The 20,104-nt window shown below is 34.1% G+C and overlaps 1 protein-coding gene across 2 annotated transcripts in view; it reads left to right on the top strand.

Moving 5' to 3' along the window:
• Positions 1–20,104, top strand: part of LOC140753985 (synaptotagmin-15) — a 111,337-nt gene that overhangs the window by 30,814 nt on the left and 60,419 nt on the right. For both annotated transcript variants that reach the window (XM_073088880.1, XM_073088879.1), the window contains exons 2-4: positions 1,591–1,758; positions 3,580–3,765; positions 19,140–19,302. In XM_073088880.1, coding sequence (XP_072944981.1) covers positions 1,611–1,758; positions 3,580–3,765; positions 19,140–19,302 — 497 coding nt within the window. In that variant the 5' untranslated portion in view covers positions 1,591–1,610. The remainder of the gene's footprint in view (positions 1–1,590; positions 1,759–3,579; positions 3,766–19,139; positions 19,303–20,104) is intronic.

Genomic DNA, 20,104 nt, shown 5'->3' with positions numbered 1-20,104 from the left:
TATTGCCAGGATAAAATAAACAAATTAACAATGACAAAAGTTACAAAAAATAAAGTTTTATTTCAATTTGTTTAATTAAGTACCCACTCTAATGTATAAAAAATAACGCCAAACAAATAAGTTCGTAGAAAGTTACCTTTGAAAACTACTTTTAAAAAGGCGAAGGAAAAACTTATAAATTGTTGTTTTATAAATAACAACCCTCCAACTTTGAAAATGGTGCACGCAATTGAATTATCGGCAAATAGCAATCAAAAGTTGCTCGAATGAAAGAGGTTTATCGGATATTTTTTGTATTTAGTTCTTACTGGCAAATTACTGTGAATGGAACTATAACTTAATTTTTTTTGCAACAGTTACAGTATAAATGTTTATTAGTCATTGCTGCCTCTGAAACTATAATCAGGTCAGAATGCCTGAAGAGGTATATCTCACTTAAATTATTCTACTGACAAGGACATTACTACAATAAGGTAGAAATAGGGTTAGCGAGGACTAACTTGAAACGCTTCCTGTATTTTCCTTACCAAACCTGAAACAACTTAGGGCTTCACATTGTTATAAGGCAGAAATAACTGACTAAATAAGTGTTAGGCTTGTTACTCAAACTTTGGCAATATACTGTCGCTTGATTACAATATTTAAAATTAAAATCACAAAACCCCATATACCAATACTTCGTAAAAGTATCATTGTTAGTATATCATCATGTAATAAATCATGCAATACGAAGCGAGAAAACATCTAAATCCAATAATACGATGTATAGAAAATAAGGACCCTTAGAACTCTCGCGTGATAAATGATACTGAAGCGAATGATAAATAACTTTCTAGTAAATAGATAATTTTATTGTGTAGGTAGCACTTTCAACTGCTTATTGTTGCTTTGAAATCGGTAATGATAGTTTAAATTGCCAAATAATACTAATAATATTAGGTAAAAAAAACACAAGTAAATTTTAAAGGCGGTAAAGCCCTTTGTGATTTTGAAGGCACCACCATCACACTATTTGTGCCTAATAAAGACAGAGTTAAGCGCTGCTATGTTCCGATTTCAAAGGTGTTCCGATTCCAACTTAGTCCTCAGGGGTAGCAATGGATCTGTTACCAAACTCAAATAGGAATTAAATCCTATCTGGGATTGATTACAGATGACCATGGGCAGCAGTAGCCACTTACCATCAGGTGAACTGCTCGTTTGTTACTTCAATATTAGATATAAATAACATTATTATTTTCAAAACTAAAAATCATGCTATAACGGTTATTGAAACTAAAAAGCAATAATTCTTGCAATAACTTTCTCTAAGGCGCTCGAACAATCTCGCCTCGAAAATCGTTAATCCTAAGGATGTTGGTAAGGACAATGTTGCAAAATTATTAAAATCGTGTATAGTCATCGTTTTTGATACGTCTTCAAAATTTTTAATTAAACCGAATGTTCAAAATGGATAGAAATCGGGTTCAAAGATTCCGTTACACAGTTACATAGACACATTCATACAACCCAAGCTAATAAAACCGTGTTAAAAAGAAAACCTTAGGATTTAAATGGGTAATTGAATACATTTCGAAAATATTGTTTCAGGTATCAACAAATGTTTAGAGATGTTAAACCTGTCTCCGTCGAGTTACCGCAACATTAATGATGGGGAGCGCACGGTGAATAGGAAGAAGGTGTATTCACGGCGGCCGTGGTATGCTCCCCCCATAGACCCCATCGAGGTCATCAAGGAAGACGTTCAGTATAATACAGGTAATGCCACTAAATACACTTACTTCAGTTACAGAACCATACCCTAATTTTTTTTCTCGATGGGGAAACCTTCAAAAGGTACAAGACGACGTGGGAGCGACGCCGGGTTATGTGGGATTTTTACCGCACTAAAACCCCCCCGGTGGCCGTCCTCAACGCTTGTTGGAGAACTCCGGGATCTCCGACGGAACACAACCGAAGCCCTCCAAGCGCGATGCCCCGATCGGGCTCTACCCTGGGGGAGCAGTTTTCGCTCCTCCCACACCATGTAGTGTTTACGACGGTATGCGACCACACATACCGCCGTCCTTACCGGGGTCGCTAGCTGGACGGTTCGAGCTCCCACTCTTGCCGCCCGCAACCCCGGAAGCCCCCTTTTAGTCGCCTCCTACGACAGGCAGGGGATACCGTAGCTCTATTCTAGTCCCGGAACTACAGGGACAAACAGAACCATACCCTGTGTCGTGATCGAGACCCAGATTCATAATTCAGATATCTGTCTGACCGGGGATCGAAACCGGTACAGTGATCATCAGATTGGTTATTCCCACATTACCACAACATTAGGATCTCCTTAGGCCATAGGTTGGTAGAACAAGAATTGTTCTAACGAAGAAGTACCACCGCCACACATATTTCTATCGTAAAGCAGTTCTTGCGTTTCAGTAAAAAGGTGTGGTTGTTAAATTACAAAATTATGAGGCGACCCATTCTAGACCTCGGGAGTGCCAACGCATAGGCAATTAGGTAGATGAATTGGAAGTCGAACGACTTACAGAGGTAGACTGATACCGCGTTTGCCACTTTTGGTCATGAATGGTACAAGTACCCCTACAAAAGAAGGTCTGGACTTCCACTACACAACTACAATGCTGATTAGACTTACACTACATTATTAATCTCTTGCATTTATAATCTACTTACTTCTAACATCATCCTAACTCTTCTTTTATCGTTTTTCCTTATCTATTTACTTATTTAACGAATTTCATTTAAAATTCGAAGTCGGGAGTGAAATTAGCGGTTAGGAAAGTCAAAGCTTACGAAGACAAACAACTAACTCGGAACGTCTGAGGTTTATCTAAATGAATTACGTTTTCACGAAACTTTATTCATAGTTAAATTTCATTTTCACTAGATTTAGTACCTAATTTTGGTAAGTATGCGATATAAAATGTTTTTCCAACCATGTTTTCATTGTAATATATTGTAATGTTAGGTTGTTACTCAACGCTATGAGGTATAATTGCTTTGAAGGGTTTATTGCTAGTAACTCTAGTAATATAATTGTTTTAATTGCACTACGCTAGGTATACTTTGGAAAGGTAATTAAACACGTTTACATGCTAGAGAACACAGAACAACAACATGCAATCAATACACTACACAAACTTAGAATTAAAACACTCACTTTAATTTTAACTTTATTTAAGGCAGCGACAATAAAAAATGAGAAACCTAAGTCCATAATGTAACCCAAACCATACCTACTCCCGATTGCTTAAAAATATAGCCGTTACTTTCACAATTGTGACGAATGCAACAACACCTTATAATATGTTAATATCAGTTAAACTATGTACTTACTATCCGTTAAGTTCCTTACAAAAGAATACTACCTTTGAAGGTTCAAGTATTCTTTTAAAAGATATAATTTTTTATGGTTTGACTCTGATGGCACTACCGCCACAACTATTTCTGTGCAATAACAGTAGTGTTAAGCATTACTATGTTCTGGTTTCGAGGGCATGGTGAGGGAGACTTCTCCGAGGCGTTTTAATTTAATACTATATTATACTTATTTATGGAATTCTTCATCAGGTTACGACGCTGATTACAACGGAGACGGTAACGAGGAGTACTATGGAAGACTAGACGAAGACCCGGTGACAAGTAGACCGGCACCAATTGTGAAGGTCAACGCGTCCCCTGGCCCCGTGTTCGAAGAGGCTGTCACCACCAGCACGGTCTCCGAGTTCTCCATTGCTAATGCTGTTAATTTGAGAGGTGAGCTTTTGTGTTATTGAGTCACATTTGAAGATTGAAGGTGGTACAACACTTTTTGTTTCGACCCCGAAAACACCACTACCACAACTGTTAACCACCACAATATATCACTGTCTTATAACAGCAAAGTTAATTGCTGCTGTGCACTGATTTGAAATATGTAATAAAGGAGATTTTATTTATAAAAAAAAATTAAGATATTTTTACGTTCTACACAGATACTTTAGCAAAACTTAATTGGTAAATGTATACATTTATCTCAGAAATCCTAGATATTTGCCAGACACCGTCAGGCTCTTATTGAGTATGATTAACTAAATATGTTGATATTTCATAAAACATTTGCTAAAGTTCGAAACATATTCCAGCACATGACAGTTGTATCTAATCACTAATATATTGTTCTCAACTTTTAGTACTAAACTAACTTTATCGTGTTAATATATATGATAAAATTATAAGTAAAGCTATTATAATGCTAATATTTCATGTTATGTCATGTCATGTTAGTTATACGTGTTTGTTCTCTTTACGTATAGTGCATTATCATACGATGCTAATTTATCATTAACTGGTATGCTTAAGTTGCAAATATATGCGAACATGTGACAGTCATATCGTGTTATGAGTATTGTTCTCTAAACTTGTAGCAGCATTATGGAATCAACATTTGTATATATCTATTAGAACATAAATTAGCGTGCCCATAAATTTTGAGATCGTATTGATCAAATTATCATGAACTGATAGTATAGGATCATCAAAGGCCAAGCCAAGTTAAGCGCGGATTGTTAGCCCTTGGGATTTTTATAGGGATCTTAAAATTGTAAATCTCCTTAACATTTCTTGCATTTTCAAAACATGAAATAGTTAACTCCAAAACTGAAAAATCAAAGGAATGTCCTTGGAACTCAAACGTTGGACCGTCTAAGAGGTCAAATTTTAAACCACTAGGCTGCCATTACTTATAATTATAAATCTTAAGTTACTGATGATTTAACATTAAGTAAATTTAAATTGTTTTATATGTATGTTTAGTATATAACATGTACTATGACACCAACTAGTTAAATATCATGGCAAAGTTTGAAACATATTCCAACAACTGTCAGTGGTATTCCGATGACATACATTCTGTTCTCCCAACTTCTCGTACCAACATTGTAGAGCTGACATCCGACTATGTCCAATATAATATAATACATAAAGCATAAAGAAATAGGCTTTATACAGGCTTATGACGTCATTTACTTGTATATTAGTGGTTCCTGCCTTTAACAGTAACACACCTTTCAGAAACTTTTTTTAAGATTTCTCAGGTTTCCTTAAGATGTTTTCATTCACCGTTAAAGTAAGTGATGTTATGCGCACATAACATTTTGAAAATCAGAGGTATTTGGGATTCGAACGTTGGACCCCTCGACTGAGAGCCCGCAATTAACTACTAGGCTATCATCACTACTATGTATGTCTTATTTCAACTAAAATAATTATTTTAGTCTACAAACATGTTGATACAGTAATAAATATTGGCTAATGGATTATTACAGTACAGATGGTAATCTCTTTTTATATTATATTATACATATGGATGGTAACTACTTTTTAAATTATATTATGTAAGTCTTAGAAATAATATTATAATTATAATTCCTTAAACAGTAATTCCTAACAATTGTCATGTCCGTTACGACCCTCGTGTATTTGACACAGAGTATTTTGATGGTGCCTATAAAAATGTTAACGATGCCATCTTACGTTGCTAACGCTAGTAATAAATGTAAATTTAAGTACCATTACTTTACAGAGAAAAAGAAAATAAATTTTGATATAATAACCACAATTTTTATACACTTTTTGTAGCATATAAACTTACCACGCTCCGCCCATGTTCGACCGTGTGATTTTTCAATTTTGATGCAGACAGTTTCGGGATAAAAATAGACTATTTATCCTTCTTATACTAAATTCTTTATCGGAAAATTTTCCGTGTTCCAATAATAGTTTCCAAGAACTCATACAGACGCATGGAAATATTTTTGACACTTTTTAAATCAGTTTTTATTTTATCGAATAAAAGGCAGTTTGATTGTCATGGCATGTTCACATTTCAACTCAGTTTTGACACAATCGTGTAGGCAATAACAAGTGAAAATCACGAGCTACAGCTTTTTGTTTTATAATATAGGAGTAGCAGACGAGCATGCAGTCTACCTGATGGTAAGTGGCTACTGCCGCCCATGGACATCTGTAATCAACCCCAGATAAGATTGTAGCAACCCGTGGTAGAAACAAGCCCGTCACTTGTCCTGTCCATTAAAACATACGTAGGTGTATTATGTCAAATAGCGCAGTTTGATGAGACCAATAAAAATGTTAACGACGCCGGCTCATATTTCCTGCGCTATAACATTTTAGTCGTTATTCTAACTTATGTTTTCGTGTTTATGTCCTAAATTGGGCAAACAATGTCACGTTTGTTCATTGTAAACTTGTATTATAACCAAGTAACCTACAATGAAGCGTTAAATGAAATGAGAAACACGTGAAAGGTTATGCTTACAATTTAAATAGCTGTTGTTTATGGCGAACAAAGATAAAAAACTCGGGAGTTTCTGATTTAAATATTTAGAGCTCTATGTTCCGGTGGGAAGGGTGTAGTAGTGTAGTAAAGGAAATATATTTATCGGAGGCCTTCTAACTTATTTCTCAGGGGTAGCAACACGTCTGTGGCCAACCTCAGTAAGACACTAATCAAAGGGTTGTATACAGATAACTATGGGCGGCAGTAGCCACTTACCATCATGTGGACTGTATGCTCCTTTGGTATTTCAATATTATAAAAAGGCATAGACAAGACAACCAAATAGACTCCACATTCAAAATAATCTTATCTTACTGTATTCTTATAACTTTTTTCGTAGAAAAACTAAATAACTGACTTTTGCATGTCAACCAAACAATTCTTATCAAAGTTCACAAATACAATATTTCTATTTACAGATAAGTTTGTACAGAAAACGAAAACTTTTGAGATCACTACTCACAAGAACCTCCATTTTTACGCCCTGTATCCAGAATTCCAGACTCGAGTGTCATAAAGTTTATTACCCACTCGGAACATTTATTTGCTACTGACTACTGAGTGAATTTTGTCTGAAGGCCAAAACCTGAGATACTTCAACTGTAAAATGCAATTTAACTGCACGCAAAATGTCAGCTTCGAGCAACTAATAGAAGTTAATGTTAATTGTTACTCAATTATAGAGGGTAATGTTTTTAAGCGTATGTACGTCTCATTCTTAGTGCAGCCAGTGGTAACAGTGATAGCCTAGTGGTTAAGAAATTCGGCGTCTCGAGGGGTCCGAGGTTCAAATCCCAGGCACCGCTGATTTTTCAAAGTTATTTGCGTATTAGAAATTAATTATCACTTGGTAATCCGTGAAGGAAAACATCGCGCCGAAACTGCATGCCTGAGAAATTTATAAAAAAAAATTCAAATGTATGTGAAGTGTACCAATACGCACTTGGCCAGCGCGGTGGACTATGGCCTAATCCTTCTCATTCTCAGAGGAGAACGTGCCCAGCAGTGGGACAGTAATGGGTTGATGATGATGATGATGATGATGATGTCTTATTCTTGCCTCGGATTTTTAAATATTATGATTATGAGGTGTCGTTAGATTCGTCTAAATTGTAGGAATATCATAGGCTACATTACTCTCCTTTTCAATTAATTAATAATCAGCAGTTAGATTTTCTTTTGTTTTAATTATTACTAGTTAACCTAATTACTAGTATACCTGTTTTCGGTTACTGTCAGTGCTGCCTCTTCGTTACTTTCAGATGAAATATTGCAGTTATAAATTAAAGTTTGATTTTGTAAATCTGAAATTGGTTTCCGTTTTATAGAATGAAACTAGGTATCGCTTGTGTGCGCTCGCTGCTAAAGCAGCTCGCGGAACGGTTGTCTTCTTTAGTTTTGCGTGCAAAATTTTTTTACATTTTTTCCCCTATATTGAAGTTTTATTAATTCTGATTGGGGCTGTTTGGAAAAGATATGAGTTAATATTTACAAAATACCAAGAATTTGGGTCGTGATTTTTTTGTCTATAAGCCATACATTTTAAAGACATAATAAGGAGACAAAAGCTTGAAATATTACATACAAAAATAACTATTTATAAAAATTGTTATTTCTTGTATGACAACACTAAAATATTTTTTTATCTAAATGTGCAGAATATTAGTACCTACAAACGCCTCATACATTCTAATGATATCAATAGAAGGCAACAGCTTGAAATATTGCATACAAAAATACATATATATGAAAATTATTATTTCTTGTATGGCAACACTTGAATATTTTGTTACCAAAATGTGAAGTCTATTAGTACATACAATCGCGTCATACATTATAAGGTTGTCAAAAATATACAAAAGCTTGAAATATAACATACAAAAATGCATATGTATAAAAATTATAATTTTTTGTACGGGAACACTGAAATATTATTTTACCCAAATGTTAATACTTCTAGTATCTACAAACGCCTCATACATTGGAATGACATCAAAAGGAAACAACAGCTTGAAATATGACATACAAAAATACACTTGTATGAAAATTATTATTTTTTATATAGCAACACTGAAATAATTTTCCACCAATTTATACAGTCTATAACTACCATTAAACGCCTCATACAGAAAACGGACGTTTAGTGATGCTGGGCTTGGTGGTGGTGGTATTTAAAGGGAGACAACAGCACGAAACACCACATACAAAAATACAAATGTATGAAAATTACTATTTTTTGTATGGCCACACTAAAATATTTTTTTATCAAAATGTGCAGAATATTAGTACCTACAAACCCCTCATACATTCTAATGATATCAACAGAAGACAACAGCTTGAAATATTGCATACAAAAATACATATATATGAAAATTATTATTTTTTATATGGCAACACTTAAATATTTTGTTACCAAAATGTGAAGTCTATTAGTACCTACAATCGCGTGATACATTATAACGTAGTCAAAAATTTACAACAGCTTGAAATGTGCCATACAAAAATGCACATGTATGAAAATTATTATTTTTTGTATGGCAACACTGAAATATTTTTCCACCAATATGTACAGTCTATAAGTACCATTAAACGCCTCATACAGAAAACTGACGTAAAGTGATGCTGGGCATGATGGTGGTGGTCTTTAAAGGGAGACAACAGCCCGAAACACCACATACAAAAATACAAATGTATGAAAATTATTATTTTTTGTATGGCAACACTAAGATATTTTTTAATCAATATGTGCACAATATTAGTACCAACAAACGCCTCACACATTCTAATGTTACCAATACAAGACAACAGCTTGAAATATTACGTACAAAAATATATATGTATGAAAATTAATATTTTTTGTATGGCAACACAAAAATATTTTTTTACCAAAATGTGCAGTCTATTAGTACATACAAACACGTCATACATTATAACGTTGTCAAAAATTTACAACAGCTTGAAATGTGACATACAAAAATGCACATGTATGAAAATTTTTATTTTTTGTATGGCAACATTGAAATATTTTTTTACACATTGGTACAGTCTATAAGTGCCATTAAGCGTCTCGTACAAAAAAATGACGTCAAATGGTGGCAACAGCCTGAAATCTTCGATAATCCTGTAGAAAATGCATTTGTATGAAAACATTTTTTTTGTATATGGCAACATTGGATTTTCGATTTTTTACATAGGGTCCATTTGAAATAAAAAATATCTCCCATACATAACTTATTTGCTCTGTCTACGGTTTCCGCCCAAGTACTCAAAAAGTGAAAATCATGAAAAAAAATTCTGTATCCCAGTGTTGCCAGTTGATTAAGATGAAAATGATCAAATGTCATTACGGCACCCAAAAAAAATAGTCCTGTGAAAAAAATTCATTAAAAATATTTCTCCTTCTACTTTTTACATTTTTGAATGAAAAGTTCCAAAAAATGTATGAAAGATGAAAAAAAAACTTCACCTGGCAATACTTCGAGCCGAGCTCCATGACTGCCCGATACAAAGCGACTCGCTCAAATGTTGCCAACCTCAAAATATTTCACTTCGAAAAATGCATTTTTTCATACATTTTACAAAATGGCTGACACAAGATGCGCCATCTGATTTTAAAAAAATAATATTGCCATATGATAATATTGAGGATACAATCCGGCCAATAAAACAAAAATATCGAAAAAATATTAATATAACCACCGCGCTACGACTCCACAAACACACCTCGAAAAATGAAAGATTTCAAAGTCAAATATCTCGGCGGCCATCTTGTTTTTCCAATTTTTTCTAATTTTATCGTAACAGTCGTCCCACAATTAGCCGAAAATGACACCAATCTCAGGTAGGCGCGCAGAATAAAAAAAAAGTTGAAAATCGCAGGAGGGCCGCCATCTTGAATTTTGTATGTTTCCCATTTTTCCTATAACCACCATAATATACCAAAAAAATATCTCATACATTATTACTACCCCCCACCAATAGTTTAGGCTGGACTACTCGAAATGTCAAAAAAGTGAAAAAAAAAATCTAGTTCCCAGTGTTGCCAGTTTATTTGGATGAAAATGGTCAAATGTCATTACGACCCCCCTGACAAATATCCATGTAAAATATTTTCATTAAAAATGTTTCTCCTTCTACTTTTTACATTTTTGAATGGAAAGTTCCAAAAAAAGTATGAACAAAGAAAAAAAAACCTAAACCTGGCAACACTTCAAGTCACGCTCCACAACCGCCCCATACAAGGCGATTCGCTGAAATGTTGCCAACCTCAAAATATTTCACTTCAAAAAATGCGTTTTTTCATACATTTTACAAATTGCCTGACGAACGATCCGCCATCTGGTTAAAAAAATAAATAAATCCGATTTGGTAAAATTGAGCATATATCCGAGAAAAAAATCGAAAAAAATCAAAAAAATATTAAAAAAAAACACATCAGTGCCACCCCGCGAACACACCTCGAAAAATGAAAAATTTCAAACTCAAGTATCTCGGCGGCCATCTTGTTTTTTCAACTTTTTCTAATTTCATCGTATCAGTCGCCCTCAAATTAGCCGGAAACGATACCGATCTTGGATAGGTGCAAAATAAAAAAAAAAAGTTGCCCAATCCAGCTCGGCCGCCATCTTGAATTTTGAAAGTTTCAGATTTTTTCCATAGACACGGAGGCAAATAAAAAATTCCACTCATACATCAAACCCACCCCCCACCACTCCTTCAGGTCGATGAAGTCGATTTTTCGTAAAACTGAAAAAAAATTCCTGCGGCCAGTGTTGCCAGTCAACATCGACGAAAATGGTCAAATGTCATTACGATAGCCAAAAAAAATATTCCTGTGAAAAATGTTCATCAAAAATATTTCTCCTTCTACTTTTCATATTTTTGAATGAAAAGTTTGAAAAATTGTTAGAGTGGGGAGAAAAAAACTCAAACCTGGCAACACTTCGGACCGAGCCCCACGACCGCCCGAACAAACCAAATCGCTAAAACATTGCCAACCTCCAAATATTTCATTCAAAAAATCCGTTTTTTCGTACATTTTACAAATCGCCTAACAGACGACCCGCCATCTTGTTGAAAAAAAAAAAAAAATCCAATTAGGCAAAATTGAGGATATATCCGAGAAAATTTTAAAAAATGGCAACAAAATATTAAAAATCCCTAGAGATACGACCTCCCAAAAACACATCGAAAATTGAAAAATTTCAAACTCAAATATCTCGGCGGCCATCTTGGTTTATCATTTTTTTCCAATTTCATCGTAACGCCCACCCGAATATTATTCGAAAAAGAAACAAACATCAGCATAAAGACAATAAATAAAAAAGTTAAAATTTTTAAATCGGCCGCCATCTTGAATCTATGGCATCTCATATTTTTCCCTTTGCCTCGGGGGGGAGAGGAGAAAACCCGCCATAGACAACAAAGTCGCTCCTAGACGGCATCATGGAGAACGGCATGTCAGTCAGTCAGTGGTAAGTTCAGGATTATATATATATAACTAGGTATCGCTTGTGTGCGCTCGCTGCTAAAGCAGCTCGCGGAACGGTTGTCTTCTTTAGTTTTGCGTGCAAAATTTTTTTACATTTTTTCCCCTATATTGAAGTTTTATTAATTCTGATTGGGGCTGTTTGGAAAAGATATGAGTTAATATTTGCAAAATACCAAGAATTTGGGTCGTGATTTTTTTGTCTATAAGCCATACATTTTAAAGACATAATAAGGAGACAAAAGCTTGAAATATTACATACAAAAATAACTATTTATAAAAATAGTTATTTCTTGTATGACAACACTAAAATATTTTTTTATCAAAATGTGCAGAATATTAGTACCTACAAACGCCTCATACATTCTAATGATATCAATAGAAGGCAACAGCTTGAAATATTGCATACAAAAATACATGTATATGAAAATTATTATTTCTTGCATGGCAGCACTTGAATATTTTGTTACCAAAATGTGAAGTCTATTAGTACCTACAATCGCGTCATACATTATAAGGTTGTCAAAAATATACAAAAGCTTGAAATATAACATACTAAAATGCATATGTATGAAAATTATAATTTTTTGTACGGGAACACTGAAATATTATTTTACCCAAATGTTAATACTTCTAGTATCTACAAACGCCTCATACATTGGAATGACATCAAAAGGAAACAACAGCTTGAAATATGACATACAAAAATACACTTGTATGACAATTATTATTTTTTATATGGCAACACTGAAATAATTTTCCACCAATTTATACAGTCTATAACTACCATTAAACGCCTCATACAGAAAACGGACGTTTAGTGATGCTGGGCTTGGTGGTGGTGGTATTTAAAGGGAGACAACAGCACGAAACACCACATACAAAAATACAAATGTATGAAAATTACTATTTTTTGTATGGCCACACTAAAATATTTTTTTATCAAAATGTGCAGAATATTAGTACCTACAAACGCCTCATACATTCTAATGATATCAACAGAAGACAACAGCTTGAAATATTGCATACAAAAATACATATATATGAAAATTATTATTTTTTATATGGCAACACTTAAATATTTAATTACCAAAATGTGAAGTCTATTAGTACCTACAATCGCGTGATACATTATAACGTAGTCAAAAATTTACAACAGCTTGAAATGTGCCATACAAAAATGCACATGTATGAAAATTATTATTTTTTGTATGGCAACACTGAAATATTTTTCCACCAATATGTACAGTCTATAAGTACCATTAAACGCCTCATACAGAAAACTGAAGTTAAGTGATGCTGGGCATGGTGGTGGTGGTCTTTAAAGGGTAACAACAGCCCGAAACACCACATACAAAAATACAAATGTATGAAAATTATTATTTTTTGTATGGCAACACTAAAAATTTTTTAATCAAAATGTGCACAATATTAGTACGTACAAACGCCTCATACACTCTAATGTTACCAATACAAGACAACAGCTTGAAATATTACATACAAAAATACATATGTATGAAAATTAATATTTTTTGTATGGCAACACTAAAATATTTTTTTACCAAAATGTGCAGTCTATTAGTACATACAAACGCGTCATACATTATAACGTTGTCAAAAATTTACAACAGCTTGAAATGTGACATACAAAAATGCACATGTTTGAAAATTATTATTTTTTGTATGGCAACACTGAAATATTTCGTTACACATTGGTACAGTCTATAAGTGCCATTAAGCGCCTCATACAAAAAAATTACCTCAAATGGTGGCAACAGCCTGAAATCTTCGATAATCCTGTAGAAAATGCATTTGTATGAAAACATTTTTTTTGTATATGGCAACATTGGATGTTCGATTTTTTACATAGGGTCCATTTGAAATAAAAAATATCTCCCATACATTACTTATATGCTCTGTCTACGGTTTCCGCCCAAGTACTCAAAAAGTGAAAATCGCGAAAAAAAATTCTGTATCCCAGTGTTGCCAGTTAATTAAGATGAAAATGGTCAAATGTCATTACGGCGCCCAAAAAAAATTGTCCTGTGAAGAAATTTCATTAAAAATATTTCTCCTTCTACTTTTTACATTTTTGAATGAAAAGTTCCAAAAAATGTATGAACGATGAAAAAAAAAACTTTACCTGGCAAGACTTCGAGCCGAGCTCCATGACCTCTCGATACAAAGCGACTCGCTCAAATGTTGCCAACCTCAAAATATTTCACTTCGAAAAATGCATTTTTTTGTACATTTTACAAAATGGCTGACACAAGGTGCGCCATCTAATTAAAAAAAAAAATATTGCCATATGATAAAATTGAGGATAAAATCCAGCCAATAAATCAAAAATAACGAAAAAATATTAATAAAACCACCGCGCTACGACCCCGCAAACACACCTCGAAAAATGAAAGATTTCAAACACAAATATCTCGGCGGCCATCTTGTTTTTCCAATTTTTTCTAATTTTATCGTAACAGTCGTCCCACAATTAGCCGAAAATGACACCAATTTCAGGTAGGCGCGCAGAATAAAAAAAAAGTTGAAAATCGCAGGAGGGCCGCCATCTTGAATTTTGTATGTTTCCCAATTTTCCTATAACCACCATAATATACCGAAAAAATATTTCATACATTATTACTACCCCCCACCAATAGTTTAGGCTGGGCTACTCGAAATGTCAAAAAAGTGCAAAAAAAAATCTAGCTCCCAGTGTTGCCAGTTAATTTGGATGAAAATGGTCAAATGTCATTACGACTCCCCTGACAAATACCCATGTAAAATATTTTCATTAAAAATGTTTCTCCTTCTACTTTTTACATTTTTGAATGGAAAGTTCCAAAAAAAGTATGAACGAAGAAAAAAATCCTAAACCTGGCAACACTTCAAGTCACGCTCCACAACCGCCCCATGCAAGGCGATTCGCTAAAATGTTGCCAACCTCAAAATATTTCACTTCAAAAAATGCGATTTTTCATACATTTTACAAATTGCCTGACGAACGATCCGCCATCTGGTTAAAAAATTAAATAAATCCGATTTGGTAAAATTGAGCATATATCCCAGAAAAAAAGAAAAAAAAATCGAAAAAATATTTAAAAAAACACATCAGTTCCACCCCGCAAACACACCTCGAAAAATGAAAAATTTCAAATTCAAATATCTCGGCGGCCATCTTGTTTTTTTAACTTTTACTAATTTCATCGTAACAGTCGACCTCAAATTAGCCGGAAACGATACCGATCTTGGGTAGGTGCAAAATAAAAAAAAAAGTTGTCCAATCCAGCTCGGCCGCCATCTTGAATTTTGGAAGTTTCATATTTTTCCCATAGACACGGAGGCAAACAAAAAATTAAACTCCTACATCAAACCCACCCCCCACCACTCCTTCAGGTCGAGGAAGTCGATTTTTCGTAAAACTGAAAAAAAATTCCTGCGGCCAGTGTTGCCAGTCGACATCGACGAAAATGGTCAAATGTCATTACGACAGCCAAAAAAAATATTCCAGTGAAAAATTTTCATCAAAAATATTTCTCCTTCTACTTTTCATATTTTTGAATGAAAAGTTTGAAAAATTGTAAGAGTGGGGAGAAAAAAACTCAAACCTGGCAACACCTCGGACCGAGCCCCACGACCGCCCCGAACAAACCAAATCGCTCAAACGTTGCCAACCTCCGAATATTTCACTTCAAAAAATCTGTTTTTTTCATACATTTTACAAATCGCCTAACAGACGACCCGCCATCTTGTTGAAAAAAAAAAAAATCCGATTTGGCAAAATTGAGGATATATCTGAGAAAAATTAAAAAAATGGCAACAAAACATTAAAAATCCCAAGAGATACGACCTCCTAAAAACACCTCGAAAATTGAAAAATTTCAAACTCAAATATCTCGGCGGCCATCTTGGTTTTTCATTTTTTTTCAATTTCATCGTAACACCCACCCGAATATTATTCGAAAAAGAAACAAACATCAGCATAAAGTCAATAAATAAAAAAGTTAAAAATTTTAAATCGGCCGCCATCTTGAATCTATGGCATCTCATATTTTTCCCTTTGCCTCGGGGGGGAGAGGAGAAAACCCGCCATAGACAACAAAGTCGGTCCTCGCCGGCATCATGGAGAACGGCATGTCAGTCAGTCAGTGGTAAGTTCAGGATTATATATATATAATAATATATATAATAATATAATGGAAACCAATTTATGAAATATTGTATTTACGCTACTCTCCGGTAGCGGTCACTTGTTATAACTTTCGTGAAAGTTGGAAATATCGAAATGTCGTTTTTGTTATTTATGTTATTTATTTGATGAATAGTTTTATAACAGACGAGCTTTTGCCCGCGGCTTCGCTCGCGTTACGAAGTAATATTTTCATCCCCTATTTTATGCCCTTGTGGGTAGAATTGATCAAAATCGTTTCTTAGCGGATGCCTACGTCATAACATTTACCTGCATGCCTAATTTCAGCCCCATCCGTGCAGTGGTTTGGGCTGTGCGTTGATAGATCACTATGTCAGTCAATCACCAAGTTGTCAGTCAATAAGTTATATATATTTAGATATCGAATTGGAATTTGATAGTATCGTGTTACGATTATTAAGTTTGTTTCAAAAACAAAAAAAAAACAATAAGTAATACCAACATACTTTTTTAAGTATGTTGGTATTACTTATTGTTTGTAAATACAAAAGTAAATTTACTTATATGATGGGTGTAATACAATATTTGTCGATAATACTATCAAATCTTTATGAATATTTCCTTAATTAATTACACAATAATGTAACTAAGCTATACATACGCCATGATTATGATGTCTTTATCGAATATCATTTCAACAAAAACATTCTTATTATTTTAGAAATATGCCTCCTTACAACGTTTATTCACTAAGGGTACTAGCTATATTCTATTCAAAATTTACTTACATTGAACGTGGCGTAATGTTTCAAAAGCCCTTGAAGTTGTCTGCTCCATTATTTCTAAGAAATTTAATACGGGCTTATAAAGTTTGGCATGAATCACTTTGTATAATAGATGAGGAACTGACATGTTAAGGAAATGAATATATTTATAACATTGCTGACAGACTTTTTTATGTGAGTTTAATTAATATAAGTTACCACTATTCCATTAGACCATATGAGATAGAAAGACTTAACAAAATTGACAAAAGTATTGCTACTTCTAAAGTTATTTTATTAAATGAGTAGCAAACAAGAATTATGATAAATGCTGCCTCACCTGGACAACTGTAATCAAACCTAGAGGGCATTGAAGTCCTATTTGAAAAGGGCCACATATGCGTAGCTACTAAGTTTAGATCCAAGTAGAAGTGCCTCCGTGTATCTCTCTCTAACCCATTCATATTGGAACGCAGTTTTGCTTAACACCGCTGTTTCATTTTTTTATAATATAGGAGTAGCAGACTAACATGCAGGCCACCTGATGGTAAGTGGTCATTGCCGCCCATGGACATCTGTAATCAACCCCAGATAGAAATTGACATTCTTACCAGAGGTCGGCCACAAATGCGCCACTACCCCTGAGGAGTAAGCTGGAACGCTTCGAAAATCATGTCAGTATAAGTAAACAGTGATTAACTATGGTCATCACGGAATTTTCTACTAACTTAGAAGGTTCTGGTAGAACTTAACATTAAAAACTTTACAATAGCTTTTAAGTTATAGAAGAACAACAACTGAATATAAGAACAACAACTGTCATAAAATCTAGGTGGTATTAAATTCCTATCTGAGTTGCCACATATGCGTTGTTATTCCTAAGAGCTAAGTTGGAGAATGCCTCCGTGTATCACTCCTTTACCAAATCTTTCATATTGGAACGCAGTTTTGCGCCGATGTTTCAATTTATAGATAAACCTTTAGTGAACAGGAATGAATCATGGACATTTCTACTACCTTTGAAGGTTATGATATAACTCTCCATGCTATTAAAACCTTCAACACCTTTCAAGCTATAGCAAGAACAAGACTATTGGTTTGCCCAAGGTATTAACACAAAGAAGATTTGTTTTTAGCCATTAATATCCTACAGAAGGTCAGTACTTCCAATCTAACCTTGTTAATAGTACACTGTTTACATATAGCTACCCAGAATTAAAGGAAATACAATAATTACAAGTATCGTAACATACACCTACCTATACAGGAAATTCTTCTTAGCTATTAACATCTCTCAGAAAGTCGATTTTCAATCCAACCATGTTAATATAATACATATATCAACAAAATTACAGGAAATACGACACGCCAAGTATCTTAACATCGGGGAATTGTAAGTTAATACCCTACACTTGTGGAGTTGAGCGAAATTGGCGCCGTAACACTTTGTGACGTAACCGATGTCTGTGAAGTTATATGATCGCTTTTGACTTTAAATATCACAGACCTGTATTTTAGATATAGGTCTGTGGTACATATTATATGAATACAAAGTTTTGAACGCATAAATAAAATTCAGTATGTTCATCCTGGTGCTACGAGAACCTATTTGTGGAACGGATATTAAAATTTAGTTTGGTCAAAAATCATACCGTTAACCCGTATGGGTCCTGTAATAGGAACTATTTTGTCAAAACGAAAGTCTTAACAACATCATGTTGGAAATGAAATGATGACTGATGATATCATTTATTGTAACATTTAAATTATTAGTTCAACATAATTTAATACCATATCGACAAAGCGAAATTAATCCGTGCCTACATACTCGTAACAATGTACCTACATGTATTTTGATATTGAGAAGGGCTGTTTCTAATATTTATACGATATAATTTCCACCTACTTAAATTGTTAGAGTTCAATTTTAGGAAAAAATAAATTAATGTTAACGGACGTTATAAAAAACATTACCACTACGGTAAATACGTTAAACTAAGCTGGCGTGTTGTCTTTACTTTTATATCTTTAGTGCGATAATAGATGGCGCTGTATACATTCACTACCATTTCGTTATAAAACATAGTGTTAGAAATATATTCAAATTATTTAATTATTGTATTATTTTAATTAATTATTTTATGTAATTTTCATTGTTTTATTTTTACAATAATAAGTGCCCATTTATACCGTCACTGGCTGTATGCGTTACAGGATTCTATGCATAAGCATAATAAAGAAAAAGAATGCTCTTGACGTTAGAGTTGTATTCCGCGCGGGAATAATAAAAGTTGTAAATTGGTTCAAGAAATAATTTTATTTTGTTAATTCAGACGTGGGATTATCTTAAAATAGAAACAAATATGCTTATTTAATCTCTTTCTCCAACAGAAGCAGTGCTGGTAGCATTGGGCGGCGCAAGCGCAGCTATTGTCCTGCTGTTAGTGATGGCGGGTGTATTCGTGGCTCGTCGCCGCAAGAACAGCCCCTCCCCCGCGCCCTCGCCCCCGATCCTCGTCTACCCCCCTCATGACATCACTGCGCCTTGCTACTTGTAAGTAAATAAATGTTGTTTCTATGTCTTTTAGCATAAGTCAAGTTGTAAATGGTAACCTCGTAAGATTACTCGATTGTCTGTTGTCTCTCTGTCATGGCTAATATGTTCCGAATTTTATGTACCCAATAAATTAAAATTTGTCACACATACGAATTTCTATGACTATTCGTGTGGGAGTCATCATTTGATAGGTTTTTTTAGATATAGCAAAGGAACATGGCTTCCACATCCTGGCAACTACCATGCATACCAAGTTCGAAATTTGTCAACTTTTGCGTACATAATTTTCATTAGAATGGTTGGCAAGCAAAGATCGGTTGAGATTGATTATTACTATTATTACCAACAGGCGTAAATCGTGTTCTTTTGTTTAATACGAGTAAAGAAGCACAAACAAGTTAATAAAAATTATAAATACTCTATATACTAAAGATAGTTGCTAGAAGATATCAGAAGAACAACTCAAGGTAGCTTAATTAGGTAATATATTAGATAGAAACCGTTAGTACCCATTAACCCAACATTGTTTTTCCCTACGCACGTAATTTCGCTTACAACGGCCGAAATATCCAATATCCGAGCCAATATTATCTGGTTATAAAATTTAATCCGTTGTTATTATGTTAATTAACCAATTAATTTTAGTGTGGTGTTTAGTGCGGATACTCGGGGAATTATTAGGAAATAGATTTTGTGAACTGTGAAATTTTATTATATGTAATATAACTTTTAGTAGTAGTTAGAAGAGCAGTTTCGAATACTCCAAAGTAACACAATTACTCCTAATTCTGTTTTATAG

This window comes from Epargyreus clarus, unplaced genomic scaffold, assembly GCF_041222505.1.
Source record: "Epargyreus clarus isolate Ecla_fem2 unplaced genomic scaffold, WU_Ecla_fem_2.2 ptg000027l, whole genome shotgun sequence".
In the NCBI taxonomy this organism is placed as follows: domain Eukaryota; kingdom Metazoa; phylum Arthropoda; class Insecta; order Lepidoptera; family Hesperiidae; genus Epargyreus; species Epargyreus clarus.
Note: the sequence above shows the minus strand (reverse complement) of the source record. Positions and strands in the feature narration are given on the sequence as shown.